Source organism: Eschrichtius robustus, chromosome X (assembly GCF_028021215.1).
Source record: "Eschrichtius robustus isolate mEscRob2 chromosome X, mEscRob2.pri, whole genome shotgun sequence".
Taxonomy (NCBI): Eukaryota; Metazoa; Chordata; class Mammalia; order Artiodactyla; family Eschrichtiidae; genus Eschrichtius; species Eschrichtius robustus.
Genome location: NC_090845.1, coordinates 101847011 through 101871921, shown reverse-complemented (window position 1 = coordinate 101871921; position 24911 = coordinate 101847011). Strand labels below are relative to the sequence as shown.

The following is a 24911-nucleotide window of genomic DNA, read 5'->3' as shown; positions in this document are numbered from 1 at the left end:
AGACACTAATTCCAGTTTGCTTGTCATTATAATCAGAATTTGAACATTGTCTGTAAGAAGTGAAAAGCTATTATTGGTGTATATATCTCGTATCATCCTTCCACTTCTGTAGTCCTGGTTAACCAGCTGCTATGTTAAAATACCACTGTGTTTGGTGACAGACATTGCAGTAAAATATCAACAGAACATTCTGACAATGTCAAAATTTCCCCTATGCGTGACAACAAGGCTAAGTTCTGCCTTTGACTCACTAATAGTTATGATAGATTATCAGAAGGCAGAACCTATCTTACTGTGTTTATGTGTGTAGATGAGCTGAGCAAGAATTTAAAGTGTATATTTACTGTTAACCAGGAAAAAAGATTTCACTGAATTTGTTCAATTTTGGCATGGTTGAAATGTAACCACTGTCCTGTGCATCATTCTGGTCTCCTGCAAATGCCACCTGAGATGAAGATCAACACTTCCTTATGTGAAAAAGAAAAAGAGAGAGAGAGAAAGAAGAGGGAAAGAAAGAAAGAAAGAAAGAGAGGGAGGGAAGGGGGGAGGAAGGAAGGAAGGGGGAAAAAAATCAACATGTTTGCATCAAACAATCAAAGTAAGTTATTCTCAATCTACTATAAACAGTAAATATAGAACCCTAAATCTCACTATTGTAAGCATGATTGTAAAGTACAGGATTGCAAAGCTATATATAAAAACAACTTTTTCAGACAGCAATATTTACATTAGGTATGACCGACAGAAGAATTATAGAACAATTTCCTACATTTGTAGCTTTACTGTAGGAAAAGACTGCACCACTCTTTCTCACACGCTACTAATCCTTTCACTAACCACATTGGAGGGATTAACTGGTAGCTCCAAATTCTCGATTTGCATCTCTATACCGGCCTCCTGGTCATCAGCTTTCTTAATCACTGGTTCATTGGTGTGCCGGTAAATGTTAACATTAAGCTCCCTCCCAGACAAAGCAGTGGCAGCAACTCTGGGGATTTGTCTGATCGGAGGCTTTTTATCTGCCTTATAATTGCAGCGCAAATAGTTGGAGAAAGCCCTTCGGTAAACTTTGTTGAAAAGAGTGTACACCAGAGGATTAATTCCTGAACAAACGTAGCCAATCCAAACAAACACATTCAGAAGTTTTTCCATTAGCTTTTGATTACAAGCCTTCCCACAAAGAACCGACAGGATATTAGTAATAAAAAACGGGCACCACATGATCAGAAACACAAAGAAAACAATGCCAAGGACTTTCGAGGCTTTCCGTTCATTGTTGATAGCTTGCATGGTGCCCCTTGGCCGTCTTTCCTTCTTCTTCCTTCGGCGTGGGTTCAAATCTTGGTTAGGGTTTGCAGAGTTCTCTTCATCAGTATTCCTCTTGCAGCACTTCAGGAAATCCAGGCTTATTCCGGGCGGTTCCTCCGTGTGGCCGTGCAGTAACATCAGAGCTTGTCGACGAAGGACGTGGATAGTTAGACAGTATGTAATCACCATGATCGTCAGCGGTATGAAGAAAGCTACGAAGGACCCAATAAGAACGAAATTTGGGTCATTCAGCACGCAGGTGGTGTTGTTGATGAACACCTTGTCTTCATCCCTCAGTCCAATCACTGGGATAGGAACTGATACACCTACAAGAACAGAAAAGAAGGTAGGACATTGTTACAACATACTGAAGGGTCGCACAGATTTGTACAGTGAGATGCATTTAATTGCATTTCACTGAAGAAAATTTAGATCTATCTGTTGAAGGCTATTCACAGCATAAATGGGTAGTCACATGAAAGAGTAGCAGTATGATATCAGAAAATGACAGCCTTTTTCAAGTTAGGAATGCCTTCTCGCCAAATTTCCCGTAGATGATGTGGAATTATCATTATTGAGATAATTATAGGTATGGCTGTGCATAAGAGTGGTTCGTGTCTTTTTTGTTTTATCTCCAATTCCTAGAACTGTCCTGGCTCATAGAAGGCACTCAATAAATATTTGTTGAATGAGTGAATAACTTTGCATCTATACTCAGTGACGTCAATAAATTCAACTGTTCATTTTTAAGCATCTTCCAAATGCAATAAAAATGATGTGTATGCCACCTACAAGAGTAATTATAGCATATCAGGGTTGGCTGAGCTTTTAGCTGAGGACATCTTTTCCTGAGGAAAGTGGTCAAGAAGAGGAACTTCTGTGTGTGTGTCCTTGGGAGACAGGGCCTAGGAGCTCTGGAGTTACTGGAGATGGAGAGGATAGTATGGCCCCCAAACAGGAATTAGATCTGACCACAATGTGGACATAATCTATGCAGAAACTGAAAGGACTGTCTTTTTAGTAAGCATTTTCCTGAGACTCTGTGCTTAAGCAGGGTCAAGAGACAGATAGAAATGCTGAGTTGGGAAAGATACAGTCCTCCCATTTCTGTGTGGAGTTTTGAACTCTTTTGTTTTTTAAGAATACTGAGAGGTAGTAAATTGGTAAGCACTTCCATTAATAAAGAAGCTCACAGGCAGAAAATATCAACAAGGAGGTGGGAGCAGAAGGTGATCTTATGCCTGAGCATAAGTAAGAAACCTAGAAATTTTTAGAAATCATTATGGTAGATCTCGAAGAGGTCCTACATCAATAAGTAGGGATAACTTGCAAGTGAAATTCAAATTTTAATGTTAATGTATTCTTTCTTGTGTCCACAGGAACTTGAAGCCTGGGAAAATTCAGATTGCATTTTTAGAATTCTATCAGAGATTATTATGAGGAATCCTGAGCTGGTGGATATCTGCACTATGAACTGTGAGAGGTGATAGAAGCGCACTCTCAAAGAACATTGCTGGCTTTAGGAACACACAGGGAACAGTGACAAATCTGAAACTGAAAGTCCCTATAGATTGTCTTTCTTTTTTTTTGCCGCACAGCGTGGCTTGTGGGATCTCACTTTCCCGACCAGGGATTGAACCCAGAATCCCAACCGCTAGGCCACCAGGGAACTCCCCTACAGGTTGTCTTAACACACTTTGGTAGGTATAGAGTGTTTGGCTGGATGATCAAGAAGGAAATAAATGGTAAATGTTTCTTTGCTAAGAGCTCGCTGAGGATGTTGATTGGTAATTAATTTCTAGGAAGACATGAGGAAGAAAGAGTCTTTGGAAAGTGATCTTTAAGCCTTTTAACTCAGACCCTGAATTTCTTAAATGACCGTTTTTTTGTTTGTTTGTTTGTTTTTTCTAGAGAAAGAGGCCAAGTGATGGTATGAGAACCAGTGAAAGATGTGAAAAGACTTCTTGGGGTATTGGTACATGCCTGCAGCCCTGAACCTGGGCATGCCATTCAAGAAAGTAAAAACAGCTGTGAAAACTAGGAGACACTGCAAACAGAAAGTGTCCTCAGGTAATACAGTGCAGGATCCGGTGAAAAGACCTTTGAACTCTGGATGGGAAGAATGGCAAGTATCAGAAGGTAATATTCACCTAGTTTGATGAACCACGCAGATTACATTTCTTAAGAGTTATAAAATGACAGGTAAGAATGTGGTCAGTTTGTACTGTTAGGATCTTTATTCCAAAAGTTATAAATATGAGGGAATATCTAGAAAGAGTGTAGATCCAGCTTGCCTGAAAAAAGTCAGTATTGGCTTATCCTTCATGAAATGTTTTAGTGAGGATTAGGCTGCAGGAAGTTTTCTGGAGTTAAGGAACCTAATATGAGATTAAGAAAAGAGGGACGGGTTACTTAAACACAAATCATTTATAAGAGAAAAAATTAGAGAGAGAACCTAAGATTAAGAGAGACTTAAAAGACCTATCAAGCAATTATAATATGTGGACATTCTTGGGATCTTGATGCAAATAAATTTTATGACACAGGTGGAGAGTTTGAACAATGTTTGGCCTTTTGATGATATTAAATAATTTTTGTTCATTAATTTTTAAAAGTGATGTTGATATTGTGGTTATGTAGAAAAAATCTTATATTTTTAGATATAGATACTGAAGTATTTAAGGATAAAGTATTATGATTCTGAGGTTTATTTCAAAATAATATGGGAAGGAGAAGTGGATGGATGTATGAATGAAAGAAGGCAGTCCATAAACTGATAAATCTTGGAGCTGGGTAATGAGTACATGGGTCTTTATTATATAATTCTATCTAACTTTACAATCTTTGAAAGTGTCTGTAACAAAAGTTTAATATTTAAAAAATTGAAGAAATTAAAAGAAGACATAGAAGTCCTTTCTGAAACAGAGAAAGAAATGGCTGTTAGATCTCAGATCATAAAAGTCTCTAAGATTTACTACCACTGCTAACTTTGGAAGTGATTACTTCTAGAGCAAAAGTCTTGGCCTCTTGAGTGGAAACGCTCAACATTTTCATATAAATATAGAGAAGAAGGCGATTTTCTGACAAAATGTTGGTAGAAAGCTATGTTATACTTTCTCAGGATCTTATAGCAAGACCAGAGGAGGGGTATAGTGGAATGGCTCCCCTTCCAAACTGCCCCCCTCCCCTGCCCTCCAGCAATGTGGGAACCAGAGCCTGAGGCTAGAAACTTGATCTGGGGAGTTTGCATTCATTCTGGAGGAATCCTGACAAGGGTAGACATATCTACACTCAGGAAACAAGTGCTGGAGTGGAGATTCAATTCCCAAGGAAATGCTGCACAATATTTTAGGTATTTCTAGATATCTGAAGTTTCTAGGGAAGGCCTCACACTCTGATCAGAAGATCAGTGGAAGTCAGCATTACTCAGAGCCCAGCTCTGAACTGGTATTAGCTTGTTTCTGTTAAAAGATTTATTCACTTTCCTAAAGGATTCTTGGGCCTAAAAGTAAGCCTGTTGAGAGACAACAAGAGAGGGTAGCAGAGTGATCCCAGATGAGCTAAAGGTGTTATTGGGTATGTGAGGCCAATTTTATCCCTGGCGTCTATTTGTATAATTTTATGTACATTGAACAAAGAGTGATTCTAAAGCTGCCTTTTATTGAGTCTATCTTGTATGCCAGGCATTGAGCCATGCATATTACTGACGTTAAAGATATAAAATGTATTATCTCAATTTAGTTAAAACTCCTAAAATACAGATATTATTTGGTGAAGGAGCTTAACCATTTTACCAAATCTATATCATCACTAGTTTTATTTGTTTTTGTTGTTTTAGAAACTCTGAATGCAGTCAACAAAACAAGAAACTCAAGTTCTTTTGTCAGTATCTGGAAATGATATATAAATAATAGCAACTAAAGCAGCATTAATAACAGTATCTATTGTACAGATTATCTTAATCAATACTTAAAAAAAAATTAAAAGTATATGTCAGCAGTTTTCAAAGTGTGGTTCAAGGACCCTGGGGGGCCTCTGATACTCTTTTAGAGAGTTTGCTATGTTTCCCTTTTCCAGCTATTTATCTTTAAAACTGCATTTTCTTTATAAACTTCAACCCAAATAACGTAAAACAGGTTGAAAGCAGATACATAAATGAGTATCCAACTATATTTCCCCAAAACTAAATATTAAAGAGATTTTAAAACTGTAAAACAATGTCGGCCTTCTCTCAATTATTTTTGGGAAATATAGTCTATTTTTATAAAAAATATTTATGTTAACATTAGATGGATTCATTACTGTTATTTAAAATGAAATGATTCATAAATGTTAAACATTTCTCAGTTTTAATTTATATTATAATAAATATCAATAGATATAATCCACACAAACAAAAGCTCTTTGAGGTCTTCAATTATTTTGAAAAGTATAAATAGGTCCTGACACCAAAGAGTTTGAGAGCTGCTGTTCTATATTAATGGATGAAGTTACATAAGCCCTGGAGAGTTAAATTCAGCAAATTTATAAAGTCTTTCTCAGTATTTTAAATTTGTCAGCTAGTAGAAATTCAGGTGATGTTATGTCAGGGTAAACATAAACAACATCAATAATAGCAACTAAATATTTTACATGCATCATCTCACTCATTGTCGTAAAAATTATGAAAGGCGCATGTTATTTGGTGAAGTTAACTTCAGAAAAGTTAAATTAATTTAGCAAGTATAATGGAGCAGTATTTGATATTTTTAAACCTTTGATTTGTCCAAGGAGAAAAAGTGAAAATGAACTCCAAAGAAGATATACAGATTGCGAACAAACACATGAAAGAATGCTCAACATCACTAATCATTAGAGAAATGCAAATCAAAACTATAATGCGATATCATCTCACACCGGTCAGAATGGCCATCATCAAAAAATCTACAAACAGTAAATGCTGGAGAGGATGTGGAGAAAAGGGAGCCCTCATACACTGTTGGTGGGAATGTAAATTGATACAGCCACTATGGAGAACAGTATGGAGGTTCCTTTAAAAACTAAAAATAGAACTACCATACGACCCAGCAATCCCACTACTGGGCATATACCCTGAGAAAACCATAATTCAAAAGGATAAAGAAGATGTGGCACATATATACAATGGAATATTACTCAGCTATAAAAAGAAATGAAATTGAGTTATTTGTAGTGAGGTGGATGGACCTAGAGTCTGTCATACAGAGTCAACTAAGTCAGAAAGAGAAAAACAAGTACCGTATGCTAACACATATATATGGAATCTAAAAAAAAAAAAAAAAAAGGTCATGAAGAACCTAGGGGCAAGACAGGAATAAAGACGCAGACCTACTAGAGAATGGACTTGAGGACACTGGGAGGGGGAAGGGTAAGCTGGGACAAAGTGAGAGAGTGGTAGTGTATATATGGACATATATACACTACCAAAAGTAAAATAGTTAGCTAGTGGGAAGCAGTTGCATACCACAGGGAGATCAGCTTGGTGCTTTGTGACCAGCTAGAAGGGTGGGATAGGGAGGGTGGGAGGGAGGGAGACGCAAGAGGGAAGAGATATGGGGATATATGTATAACTGATTCACTTTGTTATAAAGCAGAAACTAACACACCATTGTAAAGCAATTATACTCCAATAAAAACATTAAAAAAAAAAAGAAAGAAAATACCAGGTATAAATAACAACAATTGCAATAATAATAACTACTTTTTACTGAGTGCTTTTTATTTGTCACACACTGAGTCATGTGTTTTATAATTATTATATACTTTCATATATTATTTAATCCAGACAAAAAACATAAAAAGAAGGAATTATTAACTAGAATTACTAAGTCTTTCTGAAATTAACTTCGATAAATCTATATCATCTTTAGAATTTTAGAAACAACAAAGATAAGTTATAATCCACATTCGGCTGAAAATATCAGGTACTACTTCAACCAATAAACAGTCAACTATTTTGCATGCATTATCTCATTTAGTTCTCAGAAAACCCTGTAAAAGTGATTAGTATTCATTAAGGTTACTTAAACTCAGAGAGAAAAAAATACTTTCAATAAACATGTGGAGTCTTAACATTTTAGGAACACTGAATTCAGTAATAGTTATAGTTCAAGTTTTTATTGAAAATATGTGTTACTATGACTACCACGACTACTAACTATCATTTATTGAGTGCTTACTAACTTTGGTACTGTATCTGCAGTATATACTTTATATGCATTATTTTATTCTAGCCTCATAAAAGCCATAAAATAACTTGGTGCAGTTATTTTACTTCAGATAAGGCAAGTAAGTTCAGAGAATGTATAAAGATGTTCACATTATTTCTTGAAGCCTTGAATTCAAGCAACACAGATCAATTCTCTTCAATCAGATAATAATACCATATGCCAATGATTCTTAGATGTACATTTCTTTTAGATTTTAACATCTTCTAATGTGTGATGCATCTTACAATTGATAGTATCTTACAATCAGTGTTGGCCAGACAGTAGTCATTACATAGTGTTACATTGTCAGCATATGTGTGAGCCTGGTCTGATAAACTTCTTTTGACATCTTCTGGTAAGATCAAAATTACCAGTAGCAAAATTTGCAAAATGGCTATCAGCAGCATGGTAATAGTTCACTGTGAACGAAAAATTATGTCATAACAGGCAAAAAGAGGGAGTGTTCTGAACAAGGCATCCTCAACAGCATCCAATGTCACAGAAGGGTCTAGAATTTGAAACATTTCCTCTGTCTTTGAAAATGAGGAGGTCACTGGTGATTATAGAGAGAACAATTATAGTGGAGTAGTGAAGACAGGAAACAGATTGCCAAGAGATGAATAATAAATGGTAATTAGATAGAGGAAAGAGAGATTATAAAGTACATTTCCTGGAGCAGATTGACCAACATCAAATTGAAAACATAGATTAAGGGAATTTTTTACTGAACTGCAGGGCTATCTCCTAGGTATCTATTTTCATGAGTTTTTCATGGAGGGGAATTTTTTCAAGGACACCTAGGAGGATGACACAATGTCAGGCTGATGGGAGTGGTCCCTTGCCTCACGGAGTAATAAGTGAGTCCCTTGACAACGGGAATTGACAGCAGAAGATGAAGGAACTATTTTCAGAGAAGAACATAGAAGACAAAACAAACACAAGCAGTGCTGCCTTAGTTCTCAGGTGACAAAGTGTGACTGAGAGTTGGAGAAACATTTTGCATACTTTGGCAGATAAATCAGTATTGTGTTGATGCAGTGGGAATTTTAAAGAAGTCAGAATCAGGTTGAGAGTCAACTTTGAACTCAAGGAGTTTTTAGCTTTGGGAAGAGTAGGAACCTAGGCATGCATGAATGAAGGATATCGAGTAAGGAAAAGACCTTAAATGACTTTGAGGGAAGTGGAACTAAAAGAAGAAGATTCTTCGTAAGCAGGAAAGCATGAGAAGACAGTTCATGAGGTGACAAAAGGAGTGCCCAGGGTTTGTAAGATAAACTTGGGTAAGAGTTTGTGGACAGCTGGGTGTTAAAAAGAAATAGCAAGCATCAAATGGAGTCATCTGCCTCCATGACAGTGACCCAAGGCTTAATAGCAGTCTCAACTTCTCCCAATAATGTGACTTTTAAGCAATCTGAAATTTCCTGGTCAGCACTAATGATGTAATCTGCATAATAAGACCCCTTCCATTACCTTTCCCCTCAAACGAAGATGACCTAACCTGAAATAATTCTTTTCTTTTGCTAATAACTTCCTTGCCCCACTCTCCTTCTGCCTGTAAAAACCTTCCATTTTGTCCAGTCCCTTGAAGTGCTTATCTATTCACTAGATGGGATGCTACCCAATTCATGAATCATTGAGTAAAACCAATTAGATCTTCCAATTTACTCAGTTGAATTTTATTTTTTAACAGTGAGGGAGATCCTAGGGAGGTCCAACTATAATATGGCTGAGTGCATGAGGAAGTGAAATTTGAGGTAACATTGAAATATGGCAACATTACTACTGATGGGTAGCAGAATATGCCACCCCAAAATGTGCGTCTTTGGCATAAGGATTATTTTGAGTTGATTATTTTGAGAAATGACAGACACAAGAGAAGCTCTGAAAACAGCCTAAGAGAAATTTGCATTTACAAAGGAAATCTCCATTAGTAAACATTTTCCTCTCTGTACCTGGAAGAGAAGGATGACTAAATCATAAGAGAATCTTATCAATGGAGAAGAAGCCCACTTAATTCTGCATAACAAACCTAACCCTTGTTTACCTAGGTTTTCCTGGTCACCTCTTATAACTGGTTTCCCCCACCCCACATCTTTATTTGTCTTTAGCTGAAGATGGTATTTAAGGTGATGGCTTGCACCATTTGGGGGAGTTACTTAGTTTTTCTGGGTATCTCCCATGTATACATAAAATATACATGTTAATAAACTTGTTTGTTTTCTCTTGTTAAACTGTGTTTTATTATAGGAGTCTAAGCCAGAAACTCAGAAGGGTAGAGGGAAAATTATTTTTCCTCCCCTACATTGCTCACAAGCTAATGAAGATTGAGGAAACTAAGATTATATTTAAGGTACAATAATATGCTTATGCATTAAAGGTGAAAGCCAGTAGAGTGGAAGAGCTCAAAGATACAGAAAAGAAAGGTTAAGATGATAGGTAAAGGTCCCTGAGGAGGCAAAGTTGGAAACAGTTGGAAAAATTACACTAGGACTAAAGACTGGTTGTTCCTTTCTATTAGAAGACATAGTAGTATGAATGGGTGGCAGAAATTATTGGGCCCTATACAAAACGGTAGAAGAGAGATGAGAAGAAAGTGTTAAATGGCAAAAGAACAGAGTTGTTAACTGGATGCACAAAGTGATTTAAATGTATATCTGTTGATTCCACAAAGCAGTGAGAAATAAGGAGAGTAAATGCAGATAGATGAGTGTGGATAGTCAGCTTTCTTAAAGATAAAATCAGACAGTTGAACACCCTTACATGCTATTGGAAAAATATTCAGGAGAGGGAGTTTGAAGATGCAGAGAAAAAGACATTGAGTAATGGAGCCAGACCCTGAGAACTTGAGAAAAAATAGACTCATGGGTTCCAGGAAGAAAGTCAAGACTTGGGTAGAGGGTGGCCTCAATTCTCTTGTAACAGGTTAAAAAAAAAAAGATTATTATACAAGGGAAAGAAGAAAGTCTAAATTAAGGGAAGAGTAGAGGGGATTGGGAGAATAGACAGATTTTTGGAGCTATTTAGAAGTTCCATTGATAGGATATGGTGATTGATAGGATGTGGCATGTGAGGGAGAGGCAAGAGTTAATAAGTAAATGAAAATTTCTGTTTTGTGTCATTAGGTAGATGGGGATGCCATTAAGCACAAGAACATAGATGAAGGAGAAGGATTTTGGCAGTGAAAGTAATGGACTCACTTTGGATTGTGTAAAGCTAGAGATGTTTGTGAGTATCAATATGGAATTCTCTGTGAATATAGTTGTTTAAAACTCAGGAGACAGGTGTGGGTTGGAAACAGGATCTTTCTTATAAAGGGAAACTTCAAGGTCATGATCTTTTAGGGAGAACTTTGGTGAAAAGAAGAGTCATACAAAAATCTAGGGAAAGGGTTCCAACCCTTTTTGTACCTAAGGATCTCTTCTTAGAATAATGTTTTGAATGTATAAAATAACATACAGGAGATTGCAAAGGAAATAAATTATTTTGACATTCTGCTATCAAAATATTAAAGATAAAATTTAGGAACAGTAATATATGCAGGTTTTAATTAGCACATTAAATAACAAAATCTAGTAATGGGCCTAACAGCTCCTGAAATTTGAAATAGTGATGAGCATCTATCATATGGCAAGACATCTGCCACAACTGAATATGATTTTCAAGTATTTGTAATGCCTATTGGTGATACTGTTACAGATATTGCAAATTACTATTTTGGTTTATTGCTTACATTTGTAATTGTAGTAAATCCCAAATTTCAGTTATAAGTTAGTTAAAATAAAGATGCAGGGAGGGAGTGGCCAAGATGGTGAAGTAGAAAGACCCTGAGTTCACCTCCTCTCATAGGAACATCAAAATTACAACTATTTACAGAACAACCATCAATGAGGACAACCTGAAGACTAGTAGTAAAGATCTTTTACAACTAAAGATATAAAGAAAGAACCAAAATGAGACAGGTTGGAGGGGTAGAGACACAATATAGTCAAGACCCATCCCCCTGGGTAGGTAACCCACAAATGAGAGGATATTACAATTGCAAGGGTTCTTCCCAAGGAATGAGTGGTCCAAGCCCCACGCTGGGCTCCCCGCCCAGGGGGCTTGCACCAAGAAGACAAGCCCCCAGAATGTTTGGCTTTGAAGGCCAGTGGGGCTTACTTTTGGGGAAGTTGAGGGCTGTAGGAAAAAGAGACTCCACTCTTGGCACACACAAAGCCTCACAAGCTCTGAGACCCAGGACAGAAGCAGTAATTTGAAAGGAGCCTGGGTCATAACCACTTGCTATCTTAGCCTTCTGGAGAGGCAGGAGAAAACTGGGATCCACCCTGGGGACATACATGCTAGCAGCAGCCATTTTGGGGAGCTCATTCTACCATGAGGACACTGGCGCTGGCAAGTGCCAATTTTAGCACCAGAGGGCACAGGACCCGGCCCTGCCCACCAGCAGGCCAGCATTAGCCTCAGGAACCCCTGGACTGTGCCACCAGACATGACGGGACACAGCCCTGCCCACCAGCAGCCAGCAATCTTCACACTAGGCAGGGCCCAGCAACCAACCAGACTGGGGGCCAGCCTTACCTACAAGCATGCCTATAGTAGTCAGCCCACCACAAAAGAAAGGCCCATGCAGCTCACATAGATGACACCACTAGAGCATGTAGCTCTGGTGACCAGAGGGGAGTGCACTGCTGAAAGGCATAGGAAGTCTCCTACATAAGGCCACTTCTCCAAGGTCAGGAAATGTAACCCACCTACTAGAAACATAGAAATAAAAACAGCAAATTAGGCAAAATGAGGCAGCAGAGAAATATGTGCCTAAAGGAGGAACAAGATAAAGCCCCAGAAGAACTAAATGGAGATAAACAATCTATCTGATAAAGAGTTCAAGGTAATGATCATGAAGGTGCTCAAATAACTCAGGAGAAGAATGGATAAACACAGTGAGACGTTAGAAGTTTTTAAACAAAGAGTTAGAAAATATAAATAAGAACCAAGCAAAGCTGAATAATACAATAACCGAAATAAAAAATAAACCAGAAGGAATCAACAGTAGATTAGATGATACAAAGGAACAGATCAGGGAACTGGAAAGCAGAGCAGTGGAAATCACTCAGGCTGAACAGAAAAAAATTTTTTTTTAAATATCAGGACAGTTTAAGAGACCTCTGGGACAACATCAAGCCTATGAACACTTGCATTATAGGGATCCCAGAAAGAGAAGAGAGAGAAAAAGGTGCAGGGAACTTATTTGAAGTCATAATAGCTGAAAACTTCTCTAACCTGGGAAAGGAAACAGACATCCAGGTCCAGGAATCACAGAGAGTCCCAAACAGGATAAACTCAAAGAGGAACAGGCCAAGACACATCATAATTAAAATGGCAAAAATTAAAGATAAAAAGAGAATCTTAAAAGCACCAAAGGAAAAGCAACAAGTTATGTACAAGGGAACTCCCATGAGGCTATCAGTTGACTTTTCAGCAGAAACTCTGCAGGTCAAAAAGAGTGGCATGATACATTAAAAGTGATGAAAGGAAAAAACCTACTACCAAGAATACTCTACCTAACAGGGCTGTCATTCAGAATTAAAGGAGAGATCAAGAATTTTGCAGACGAGCAAAAGCTAAAAGAATTCAGAACGATGAAATCAGTTTCAGAAGAAATATTAAAGGTACTACTCTAATTGGAAAAGAAAGACCACAACTCCACAACCAGAAAAATGAAAATTACAAAAGGAGAAAATCTCATTGCTAAAGACAAATATATAGTAAAGGTAGTAGATCAATCACTTATGAAATTAGTAAGAAGCTTAAAAGACAAAAGTAGTAAAATCATCTATATCCACAGTAAGTAGTTAAGGGATACACAAAACAAAAAATTTGTAAAATATGATGTCCAAAACATTAAAAGTGGGGAGGGGCATAAAAATTCAGGTTTGTTAAAATGCATTTGAACTTAAGAGATAGCAACTTAAAATAATCATATATTTATATAGATATATATAAAGCTCATTGTAACCACAAACAAAATCTATAATAGAAATACACACAAAAAGAGAAAGAAGTCCAAACATAACACTAAAGATAGTTATCGAATCAAAAGGGAAGAGAACAAAAGAAGTATAAATGAATAAAATAGAACTACAAAACAACCCCAAAACAATGAACAAAATGGCAATAAGTACATACCTATCAATAATTACTTAAATGTAAATGAATTAATGTTCCAATCAAAAGACATAGAGTGGCTGAACAGATAGAAAAATAAACCCCATCACTATGCTGCCTACAAGAGACTCACTTGAGATCTAAAGACAAGAGAATGAAACTGAGGGGATGGAAGAAGTTATTCCAGGCAAATAGAAATGAAAAGAAAGCCAGCACAGAAATACTTATACCACAAAAAAATAAACTTTAAAATGAAAACTGTTACAAGAGACAAAGAAGGACATTACATAAGGATCAAGGGATCAATCCAAAAGAAGATATAACAATTGTAAATATATATGAACCTGACATAGGAGCACCTAAATGTGTAAAGTGAATATTAACAGATAAAGGGAGGAATTGACAGGAACACAATAATAGTAGGGGATTTTAACACTCCACTTACATCAATGGACAGATCATCCAGACCAAAAATCAATAAGGAAACACTGGCCTTAAATGATACATTATACTGGATGGACCTAATAGATTTATATAGAACATTCCATCCAAAGCAGCAGAATACACATTCTTTTCAAGTGCACATGGAACATTCTCCAGGGTAGATCCCATGCTAAGCTACAAAACAAATCTTAGTAAATTGAAGAAGATTGAAATCATATTAAACATCACATTGCAACACTATGAGATCATAAATCAACTGCAAGATAAAAACTGCAAAAATCATAAACACATGGAGGCTAAACAATATGCTGCTAAGTAACCAATAGGTCTCTGAAGAAATCAAAGAGGAGATCAAAAAATACCTGGAGACAAATGAAAATGAAAGCACAATGATCCAAAATTTATGTGATGCAGCAAAAGCAGTTCTAGAAGGGAAGTTTATAGTGATACAAGCCTGCCTCAGGAAACCAGAAAATCTCAAATATACAACCAAACCTTACACTAAATGAACTAGAAATAGAACAAAACCCCAAGTTAGTAGAAGGAAAGAAAGCATAAATATCAGAGTAGAAATAAATAAAATAGAGACTAAAAAAAAAAAAATAGAAAAGATAATAAAACTAAGAGCTTGTTCTTTAAAAAGATAAACAAAATTGATGAACCTTTAGCCAGACACATGAAGAAAAAAATGAGAGAGGGTTCAAAACTATAAATTCAGAAATGAAAAATGGGAAGTTAAGTCAACATCACAGAATTACAAAGGATCATAAAATATTACTATGAACAAGTCTATACCAATAAAATGGACAACTTAGAAGAAATGGAAAAATTCCTAGAAACGTACCTCCCAAGACTGAATCAGGAAGAAATAGAAAATATGAACAGACCAATTTGAGTAATAAACTTGAGTCAGTAATAAAAGAAAATTCCAGGAACAGATGGTGACAAAGGGGAATTCTACCAAATATTTAGAAAAGAGTTAATGTCTATCCTTCTCAGACTATTCCAAAAACTTGAAGAGGAAGGAATGTTTCCAAATTCATTCCAAAAGGCCAGCATCATCCTGCTGCCAAAACCAGAAAAGATATCACAATAAAAGAAAATTACAGACAAATAGAACTGATGAACATAGATACAAAAACATCCTTAACAAAATATTAGCAAGCTGAATTCAACAATACATTAAAAGAATAATAGACCATGCTGAAATGGGGTTTATCCCAGGGATGCAAGGATGGTTCAGTATTCAAACATCAATCATGTCATATACCACATTAACAAATTGAAGAATAAAAATCATATGATCCTCTCAATAGATACAGAAAAAGCTTTTGACAAAATTCGACATTGATTTATGATAAAAACTCTCCAGGAAGTGAGTATAGAGGGAACATAAGTCAACATAAAAGGCCATATATGACAAGCCCACAGCTAACAACATACTCAGTGGTTAAAAGCTAAAAGCATTTCCTCTAAGATCAGAAACAAAGAGAAAGATGCCCCACTCTCACCACTTTTATTCAGCATAGTATTGGAATTCCTAGCCACAGCAATCAGGCAAGAAAAAAAAATAAAAGGAATACAAATTGGAATGGAAAAGGTAAAACTGACACTGTTTGCAGATGACATGATATTATATATAGATGCATAAAGATTTCTACAAAAACTACTAGAACTCATCAATGAATTTGGTAAAGTTGTGGGATACAAAATTAATATGCATAAATCTGTTGCATTTCTATACACTAACAGCAAACTATCAGAAAGAGAAATTAAGGAAACAATTCCATTTATAATAGCATCAAAAAGAATAAAATACCTAACATTAAGTCTAACTAAGGAGATAAAAGACCTGTATTGGAAAACTATAAGACACTGATGAAAGAAATTGAAGATGAAACAAACAGATGGAAAGATATACCGTGTTCATGAACTGGAAGAATTAATATTGTTAAAATGACCATACTACCCAAGGCAATCTACAGATTCAATGCAATCCCTATCAAAATACCAAAAGGCATTTCCCACAGAACTAGAACAAAAAATTTCCCAATTTGTATGGAAACAGAAAAGACCCTGAATAGCCAAAACTATCTTGAGAAAAAAGAACAAAGCTGGTGGTATCATGCTCCCTGATTTCTAACTACACTACAAATCTACAGTAATCAAAGTAGTATGGTACTGGCTCAAAAAACATACACTTAGGTCAACGGAAGAGAATAGAGAACCTAGGAATGAATTCACAGTTATATGGTCAATTTATCTATGATAGAGGAGTCAAGAATATACAATGGAGAAAAGACAGCCTCTTCAATAAATGGTGTCGGTAAAACGGGACAGCTACATGTACAAGAATCAAACTGGACTACTTTCACACCTCATATGAAAATAAACTCAAAATAGATTGAAGACTTAAATGTAAGACCTGAAACCATAAAGCTCCTAGAAGAAAATGTAGGCAGTGTGCTCCTTAACATTGGTCTTAGAAATATTTTTTTTGAATAAGTCTCCTCAGGCAAGGCCAACAAGGCAAAAATAAACAAATGGAACCACATCAAACTAAAAAGCTTTTGCAGAACAAAGGAAATTATCAACAAAGTGAAAAGGCTGCCTACTGAATGGGAGAAGATAAATGATGTAACTAATAAGGGGTTGTCTGCAAAATATACAAAGAACTCACACAACTCACATAAAAAGTAAATAGCCCATTACAATAATTGGCAGAGGACCTAAGCAGACATTTTTCCAAAGAAGATATACAGATGGCCAACAGGCACATGAAAAGTTCCTCAATATCACTAATCAGTGGGGAAATGCAAGCCAAAACCACAATGAGATGCCACCTCACACCTGTCAGAATGGCTATTATCAAAATGACAACAAATAATCATTGTTGGTGAGGATGTGAAGAAAAGGGAACAATTGTGTACTGTTGGTGGGAATGTAAATTGGTGCAGCCACTATGGAAAACAGTATGGAGATTTCTCAAGAAATTTAAAAATAGAACTACTGTACAATCCAGCAATTCTACCCCTGGGTATTTATTCAAAGAAAACAAAAACACTAATTTGAAAAGATATATGCCCTCCCGGTTCATGGCAGTGTTATTTATAATAGCCAAGATATGGAAGCAACCCAACTGCCCATCAATAAATGAAAGGATAAAGAAGATGTGGTATATATATATATATATATATATATATACACACACACACACACACAATGGAACATTACTCAGCCATAAAAAGAATGAAATCTTGTCATTTATGACAACATGGATGGACATAGAGGGTATTTTGCTAAGTGAAATGTCAGAGAAAGACAAAATAATGTATGATTTCACTTATATGTGGAATCTAAAAAACAAAATGAACAAACATAGCAAAACAGAAACAGAGTCATAGATACAGAGACCAAACAGGTTGTTTCCAGAGGGGAAGGGGGTAGGGAAGGAGAGGATTGGTGAGGGAGATTAAGAGGTACAAACTTCCAGTTACAAAATAAATGAGTCATGAGTATAAAATGTACAGTGTGGTGTATATAGTCAATAATTAAGTAATATCTTTGTATGGTGACATACTGTAACTAGATTTCTCATGGTGACCAATTTGAAATGTATAGAAATATTGAATCACTATGTTGTGTACCAGGAACCAACATAGTGTTGTAGGTCAATTACACTTCAAAAACAAATAAACAAACTCATAGAAAAAGAGATCAGATTTGTGGTTACCAGAGGCGGGAGGTGGGAGGAGGGGGAATTGGATGAAGACAGTCAAAAGGTACAAACTTCCACTTATAAGACAAATAAGTACTAGGGGCACAATGTACAGCATGATAAATATAATTAACTCTGCTGTATGTTATATATGAAAGTTATTAAGATAGTAAAGAGTTCACATCAAAAGGAAAAAAACTTTTATTTTTTAAATTTTGTATCTATATGAGATGATGGATATCCACTAAACTTATTTTGGTAATCTTTTCATGTTGCATGTAAGTCAAACCATTATGCTGTACACCTTAAATTTATACAGTGCTGTACGTCAATTATATCTCAATAAAACTAGAAGAAAAAGTGCAAATTTTTTTGACCATCAAAATGTACAAACTCCCAGCTATAGTCATGATGCAGTAGCTGGTATCAGAGTCAGATTTAACTTCCTGCCACAAAAAACTATAAGAACTCATAAGTAAATACTATCATTTTCTAATAATGGTGGAATAGTTTATAGAAGACTAGGTCTCCTGCTGACAACAATCAAAAGCCTGAACAAAATTTAAAACACCCAACATGCGAAGATACTTGAGAGTGAACAAAAAGCAGGTAGAAACTACAAGGGACTGCGCAATCAGAAAGAGGACAAGCTACAGGCAGGAGGGGGCTTAAAATTTCTATACACACTTCCCTCACATTCTTGTTTGACACCTGAGTCCTTTATTTGTGACTCTCCAAGGAACTCATGGAGCAAGCAACATTTGAGAGGTTGAAAATATTTAATAGAGATCTCAACAGTTTTCTACTGAAAAGGAAACAGAGTTGGGAGTTTGCATCACCCCAAATTAGGAAAGCTTAGTAAACACCCTGGCCTTTTCATTTATACTCAGAAGGAGCATGCCTTAGGAAAAAAGCCAATTTCTTGAGAATAAAGGATTTGACCTAGGAATAAAAGCAAACCTGGAACCCACCATAAAAAAGCAAAAACAAGGCCTCCATAAGAGTATGTGTATAAAATTACTAAATATACAAAGAAACAGAAAAATGTGACCCATAATAAAGAAAAAAAAATAACAATAGAAGTAGATCCACACATGACCCAGATCTTGAAATTAACAGACAAGAGCTTTAACTATGATAAATATATTAAATCATCTACTAGAAAATGTAAACATATGGTTGTAGAGGTGGGAATTTCAGGATAGATGTGGAAACTAAAGAAAAGAGGAAAGCCTCTAAAACTGAAAAAATTCATTATTTAAAATTAAGAAAAATCATTGGATGGGATCAATAGAAGTAATGATCAATGAACTTGAAGAAGGTCAATACATATCACTCAAATTTAAGCAAAAGGATGAAACAAACTTTTTTAAATTGGACTTATTTTTTTCAGCCATGACAGAGTCCTTGGCATCAGACTTGCCATCCTTCCAAACACAATGATAAAACTGGACAGAATATGTGAGACAACTCTTTTCAGGCATTTGGCAGTATTTAGTATAGAATTTTGCTTTTTAAGATAAGGGAAACACATGAGATAAGTCCTTTATTCACTCTACCCCTCTCTAACTGGAGACAATTTCTTGATTGTGACACAGGGAAATGGAGCCCAAAAAGGGATGGGCTCTCTTGCTGAAATAAGCAGGCAGAGATCAGAGTTCAGGGCTGCCAAAGCACCTGGGACTTTCTGGGAAAGATATAAGAGAAGAGGGAACCATGCAGAGGAGGAGACCAAGAAGTATTTGTGAGCATACCCTCCAGGAATTTGATTGAGGGCTCGGGTGCACATCTGCAAATGAGATTCCATAAGGCCTAGCAGAGAGTGGTAGCTATGGGGACAAGAGCATAACAAATATATAGAAGTTACACAGTCCTAGAAGTTAGAGTCTGGCCCAGCCAGAAGGGAGACACCACATTAACACATCACTAACATCTTGAGAATTCAGCTGAAACAAAGGAACAGCCATGCCTAGCAGTAAGGATCATGGCCTTAAAAGATGCACCATAATAAAGACTAAAACTGAACCTCAGCAGGATCAAGAACAGACAATAAATTAATAGCATGCCACCCCCAAATTGAACACTCTTTAAAAGAAACAACACATTCCAGACTCTTTGCATGTATCATTTACAGTGCCCTGCATAAAATTACAAAAATATAGATAGGCTAAGAAATAAGAAATTAAGATATTAATTACACAAAAAAGCAGTCAATGAAAAAAGATTCCCTGTACCACTTAATATTGGAATGATCAGATAAGGAATTTATAGCAACTGTTATTAAGATGTTCAAGGACTTAAAGGCAAATGTGGTCCTAATGGGTTAAGGGATGCTAACTCTCAGCAGAGAAATGTAAATTGTAAAATGAATAGGATGGAAGTTTTGGAATTACAAGGTTAAATATTTGAATGAAAAATAAACTGCATAAGTTTAACAGACAAGTGGAGATGGCAGAAGAAAGGAACCATGTACTTGAAGATATTTATACAAATTAATCAGAAGAACAAAAAGAAAAAAAATTTAAAAATAGAGTTTCAGTGACCTGTGGGACAATATAAAGCACTCTGACACACATGTAAACTGGAGTCTAAGAAGAGGATAAATAATGGGGCAGGCAAATATTTGAAGAAATAGTGGTAAAAACTTCTCAAGTTTGGTGAAAGGCATTAACCTACAGATCTATGAAGCTCAACAAATCTCTAGTAGAATAAACCCAAAGGAAACAAAACATAAGAATATTATAATCAAAGTACTTATAACCAATATAAATAAGAAATCTAAAAAGTAGCCAGATAAAAATGACACATTTCATAGAGAAGATTAATATAGAAATATCCAAGGACTTTCACATCAGATTCCATAGAGAACGGAAGATAATAAAACTTTCTTTTAAGAGAATAAATATAAATGATACAAACTCACAGCTGTCAAACCAGAATTTTATGTTCAGTGAACAGATCCTTCAAAAATAAGGGTAAAATTAAGGCATTTTTCAGATAAACTAAAGCTGGAGGAATTTGTTGCTAATAGATCTTCATTAAAAGAAATGCTAAAGGAAGGTCTTTAGAGGTTGATGGAAATGATACCAGGTGGAATTTTAGATCTACTAAAGGAAAGAGGAGCATGTGAAATGGTAAATATATAAGTAAATGTGAAAGACTAACTTTTGTTTTATCCTAATTTCTTAGAATGTATAAATGAGGTTTTGAAGCAAAAATAATTTAAATTTAAGGTTATGTCAGTAATATATGTAGAAGTAGCATACATGAAAACAACAACAAAAAGAAAAGGCTTGGTAAATGAAATTATACTATTTTAAATTTCTTACATTTCTGAAGTCTGAAGTGGGAAAGTGGTATATTATTGAATTTAAGGATGGTTATGAGCTAAGAAAGCATGTGGTAATTCCTAGATTAACCTAGATCAACTAAATATAATTTAAAAGAGGTGTGGTTAAAAAAACAATAAAGGAACTGAAATGTAATGTTAATAATATTTGGTAAACAGAAGAGAAAGCAAGAAAAGAAGGACAGAGGAACAAAAATCAAATGAAATAAATAGAAAGCAAAGAAAAAGATGTCAGACTTAAATCCAGTCATATCAATAATTATATAAAATGTAATTGGACCAAATACTCCAGTTAGAAGACAGCACTTTTTATAGTAGGATAAAAAAGCAAGACAATCACTGTCTAAAAGAGATGAACTTTAAATATGAAGACACATACAGTCATATCTTGCTAAATTTACTTATTTATATTAGTAGTTTTCTTTTTAGTATAATAGATTCCTTAAGAGTTTCCACGTAGACAATTGTTATCTTCAAGTTAAAATGTTTTAACTTTTCCCCCAATCTTTTTCTTTTTTTTATAAATTTATTTATTTATTAACCTAAACGACTATGTTACCCCTTGCTCTTTAATGTATGGTCTGTGGCCGGTGGCATTGGCGTCACCTGGGAACATTTTATTTAATTTTATTTATTTTTGGCTGTGTTGGGTCTTTGTTGCTGCACGTGGGCTTTTTCTAGTTGTGGCGAGCGTGGGCTACTCTTCGTTGTGGTGCGTGGGCTTCTCACTGCGGTGGCTTCTCTTGTTGCAGAGCACAGGCTCTAGGAGTGCGGGCTTCAGCAGTTGTGGCACGCGGGCTCAGTAGTTGTGGCTCACAGGCCCTAGAGCACAGGCTCACTAGTTGTGGTGCACGGGCTTTGTTGCTCCGCAGCATGTGGGATCTTCCCGGACCAGGCTCAAACCTATGTCCCCTGCATTGGCAGGTGGATTTTTAACCACTGCACCACCATTCTCCCAATCTTTGTTATCTCTATTATTTATATTTGCCTTATTCACTGGCTATGAACTAAAGTGAGTCAAAATGGAAAGAAATAGAAAATTGAAATGTCTCTTCATCTATTAAAGTAATTGAACTAATATTTAAAAACTTCTCCAAATCCAAATGGCTTCATTGATTAATTCTTTCAAACATTTAAGAGAGAAACGTCAAATTTACACAAATGGAAAAGTAAGAAATACCCCTCACTAATGTTATGAGGCCAGCATAACCCTGATATGAAAACCTGATGACTTTATCTGATAGGGCTTTTATAGGACAATATCATTTATATACATAGATACAGAATTCCTCAATAACACCTGTAAATCTGTATATAAACTCTACCTCAATTGTTGACTGATCTTTAAACTACGCAGGCACAGAAGAAATATAGGAGGAATACACTAAAAAAGTAGGAGCTGGAAGCCAAGAAAACTGAGCAGAGGCATTAGATGCTGCATAATGTGAGGGACACAAGTTTTATAGTTTGAGTACAGAAAGGTAACTGCCTACTATAAGGCAAAAACAATAATCTTCACAAGAGAAAACAAACTCCAGAATATCACAAAGTATAAAAATGTCCAGTTTTAAATCAAAAGTTAGTTATTAGTTATCCAAAGGAACAGAAAGGTGGGAACCACAATCAGTGAAAAGAGAAGTCAATATAAGTAAACTATATTTATTGGTCGCAGATATTGGATTTAGAAGGGGAGGGTGGGATGAATTGGGAGATTAGGATTGACACATATACACTACTATGTATAAAATAGGTAACTAATGAGAACCTCCTGTATAGCACAGGGAACTCTACTCAGTGCTCTGTGGTGACCTAAATGGGAAGGAAATCCAAAAAAGAGGGGAAAAAAAAGAAATCAGTTGCATTTCTATACACAAACAACAAAACATCTGAAAAAGGAATAAAGAAAACTATCCCATTCACAATAACTTCAAAAACTATAAAATACTTAGGAATAAATTTAATCAAGTAAGTGAAAGATCTGTTCAATATAAACTATAAGACCTTGATGAAAGAAATTTAAAAGGACAGAAACAAATGGAAAGTTACCCCATGTTCATGGATTGGAAGAATTAATATTGCTAAAATGTCCATACTACTAAACCCATTTATAGATTCAATGCAATCCCTATAAAATTCCATTGGCATTTCTCACATAAATAGAAAAAGCAATCCTAAAATTTGTATGGATCCACAAAAGGCCCTAAATAGCCAAAGAATCATGAGAAAGAAGAACAGAACTGGAGACATCACACTTCAAAATATACTGCAAAGTAATTTAAATGGTATGGTACTGGCATAAAAATAGACACATAGACCAATGGAACAGAATAGAAAGCCCCCAAATTAACTCCTACATATATGGTCAACTAATATTTGATGTGGCGCCAAGAACACTCAATGGGGAAAGGATAGTCTCTTCAACAAATAGTGTTGGAAAAATTGCATAACCACATGCAGAAAAATAAAATTGCACCCCTATCTTACATCAATCAAAAAGTTAACTAGCAGTGAATTAAAGATTTAAACATAAGACCTGATGCCATAAAACTCCTAGAAGAAAAGGAGGAAGAAGCTCCTTGACATTGGACTGGGCAATAATTTTTTTGGTATGATACCAAAAGCACAAACAACAAAAGCTAAGATCAACAACTAGGATTACATCAAACTAAAAAAAGGTTCTTCACAGCAAAAAATAAATCAAAAAATGAAAAGGCAACCTATGAAATGGGAGAGAATATTTGCAAACAATATATCAGATAAGGGGTTAATATTCAAAATATATAAAGAACTCATACAACTGAATTTTATAAAAACAAACAACACAATAAAAAATGGGCACAGGAACCAAGCAGACATTTTTTTTCAAAAAAAGACATATAAATAGCCATTAGGTACATAAAAAGATGCTCAGCATTACTAATCATCAGGAAAATGTAAATCAAAACCACAATAAGAAGGACTTCCCTGGTGGCGCAGTGGATAACACTCCGTGCTCCCAATGCAGGGGGCCCGGGTTCAATCCCTGGTCAGGGAACTAGATCCCACATGCATGCTGCAACTAAGACTTCTCATGCCACAACCAGGGAGCTGGTGAGTCACAACTAAGGAGCCCTGGAGCCACAACTAAGGAGTCCACCTGCCACAACTAAGACCAGGTGCAACCTAATAAATAAATATATATTAAAAAAAACACAAAATAAGATATCACCTCGCACTTGTTAGAATGGCTATCATCAAGAAGACAATAGATAATAAGTGTTGGAGAGGATGTGGTGATAAGAGAACACTTGCACATTGTTGGAGGAAATGTAAATTGTTGCAGCCACTATGGAAAACAATATGGAAGTTGTTCAAATAATTCAAAATAGAACTGTCATGTGATCCAGCAATTCCCCTTCTGGGTATATATATCCAAAGGAAATGAAAACAGGATTTTAAAGAGATATATTCACTACAGTGTTTATTTTTGTATTATTCACAATAGCCAAGAAATGAGAACAACTTGTGTGTCCATCAATGGATGATATATATGATATAATGGAGTATTATTAAGCCATGAGAAAGAAGGAAATCCTGCCATTTGCAACAACATGGATGGACCTTGAAGGCTTTAAGCTAAGTGAGGTAAGTAAGACAGAGAAAGACAAATATTATATCATTTCACTTATATGTGGGATCTAAGAAAGCCAAACCTGTAAAA

At 35.7% G+C, this 24911-nt stretch overlaps 1 protein-coding gene across 1 annotated transcript in view; it reads right to left on the bottom strand.

Annotated features, from left to right (window-relative positions):
- Positions 1 to 810: 810 nt before the first annotated feature.
- HTR2C (5-hydroxytryptamine receptor 2C) overlaps positions 811 to 24911 on the bottom strand; it is a 114069-nt gene continuing 89968 nt past the window's right edge. Inside the window, exon 4 of the mRNA XM_068533486.1 lies at positions 811 to 1634. Coding sequence (XP_068389587.1) covers positions 811 to 1634 — 824 coding nt within the window. The remainder of the gene's footprint in view (positions 1635 to 24911) is intronic.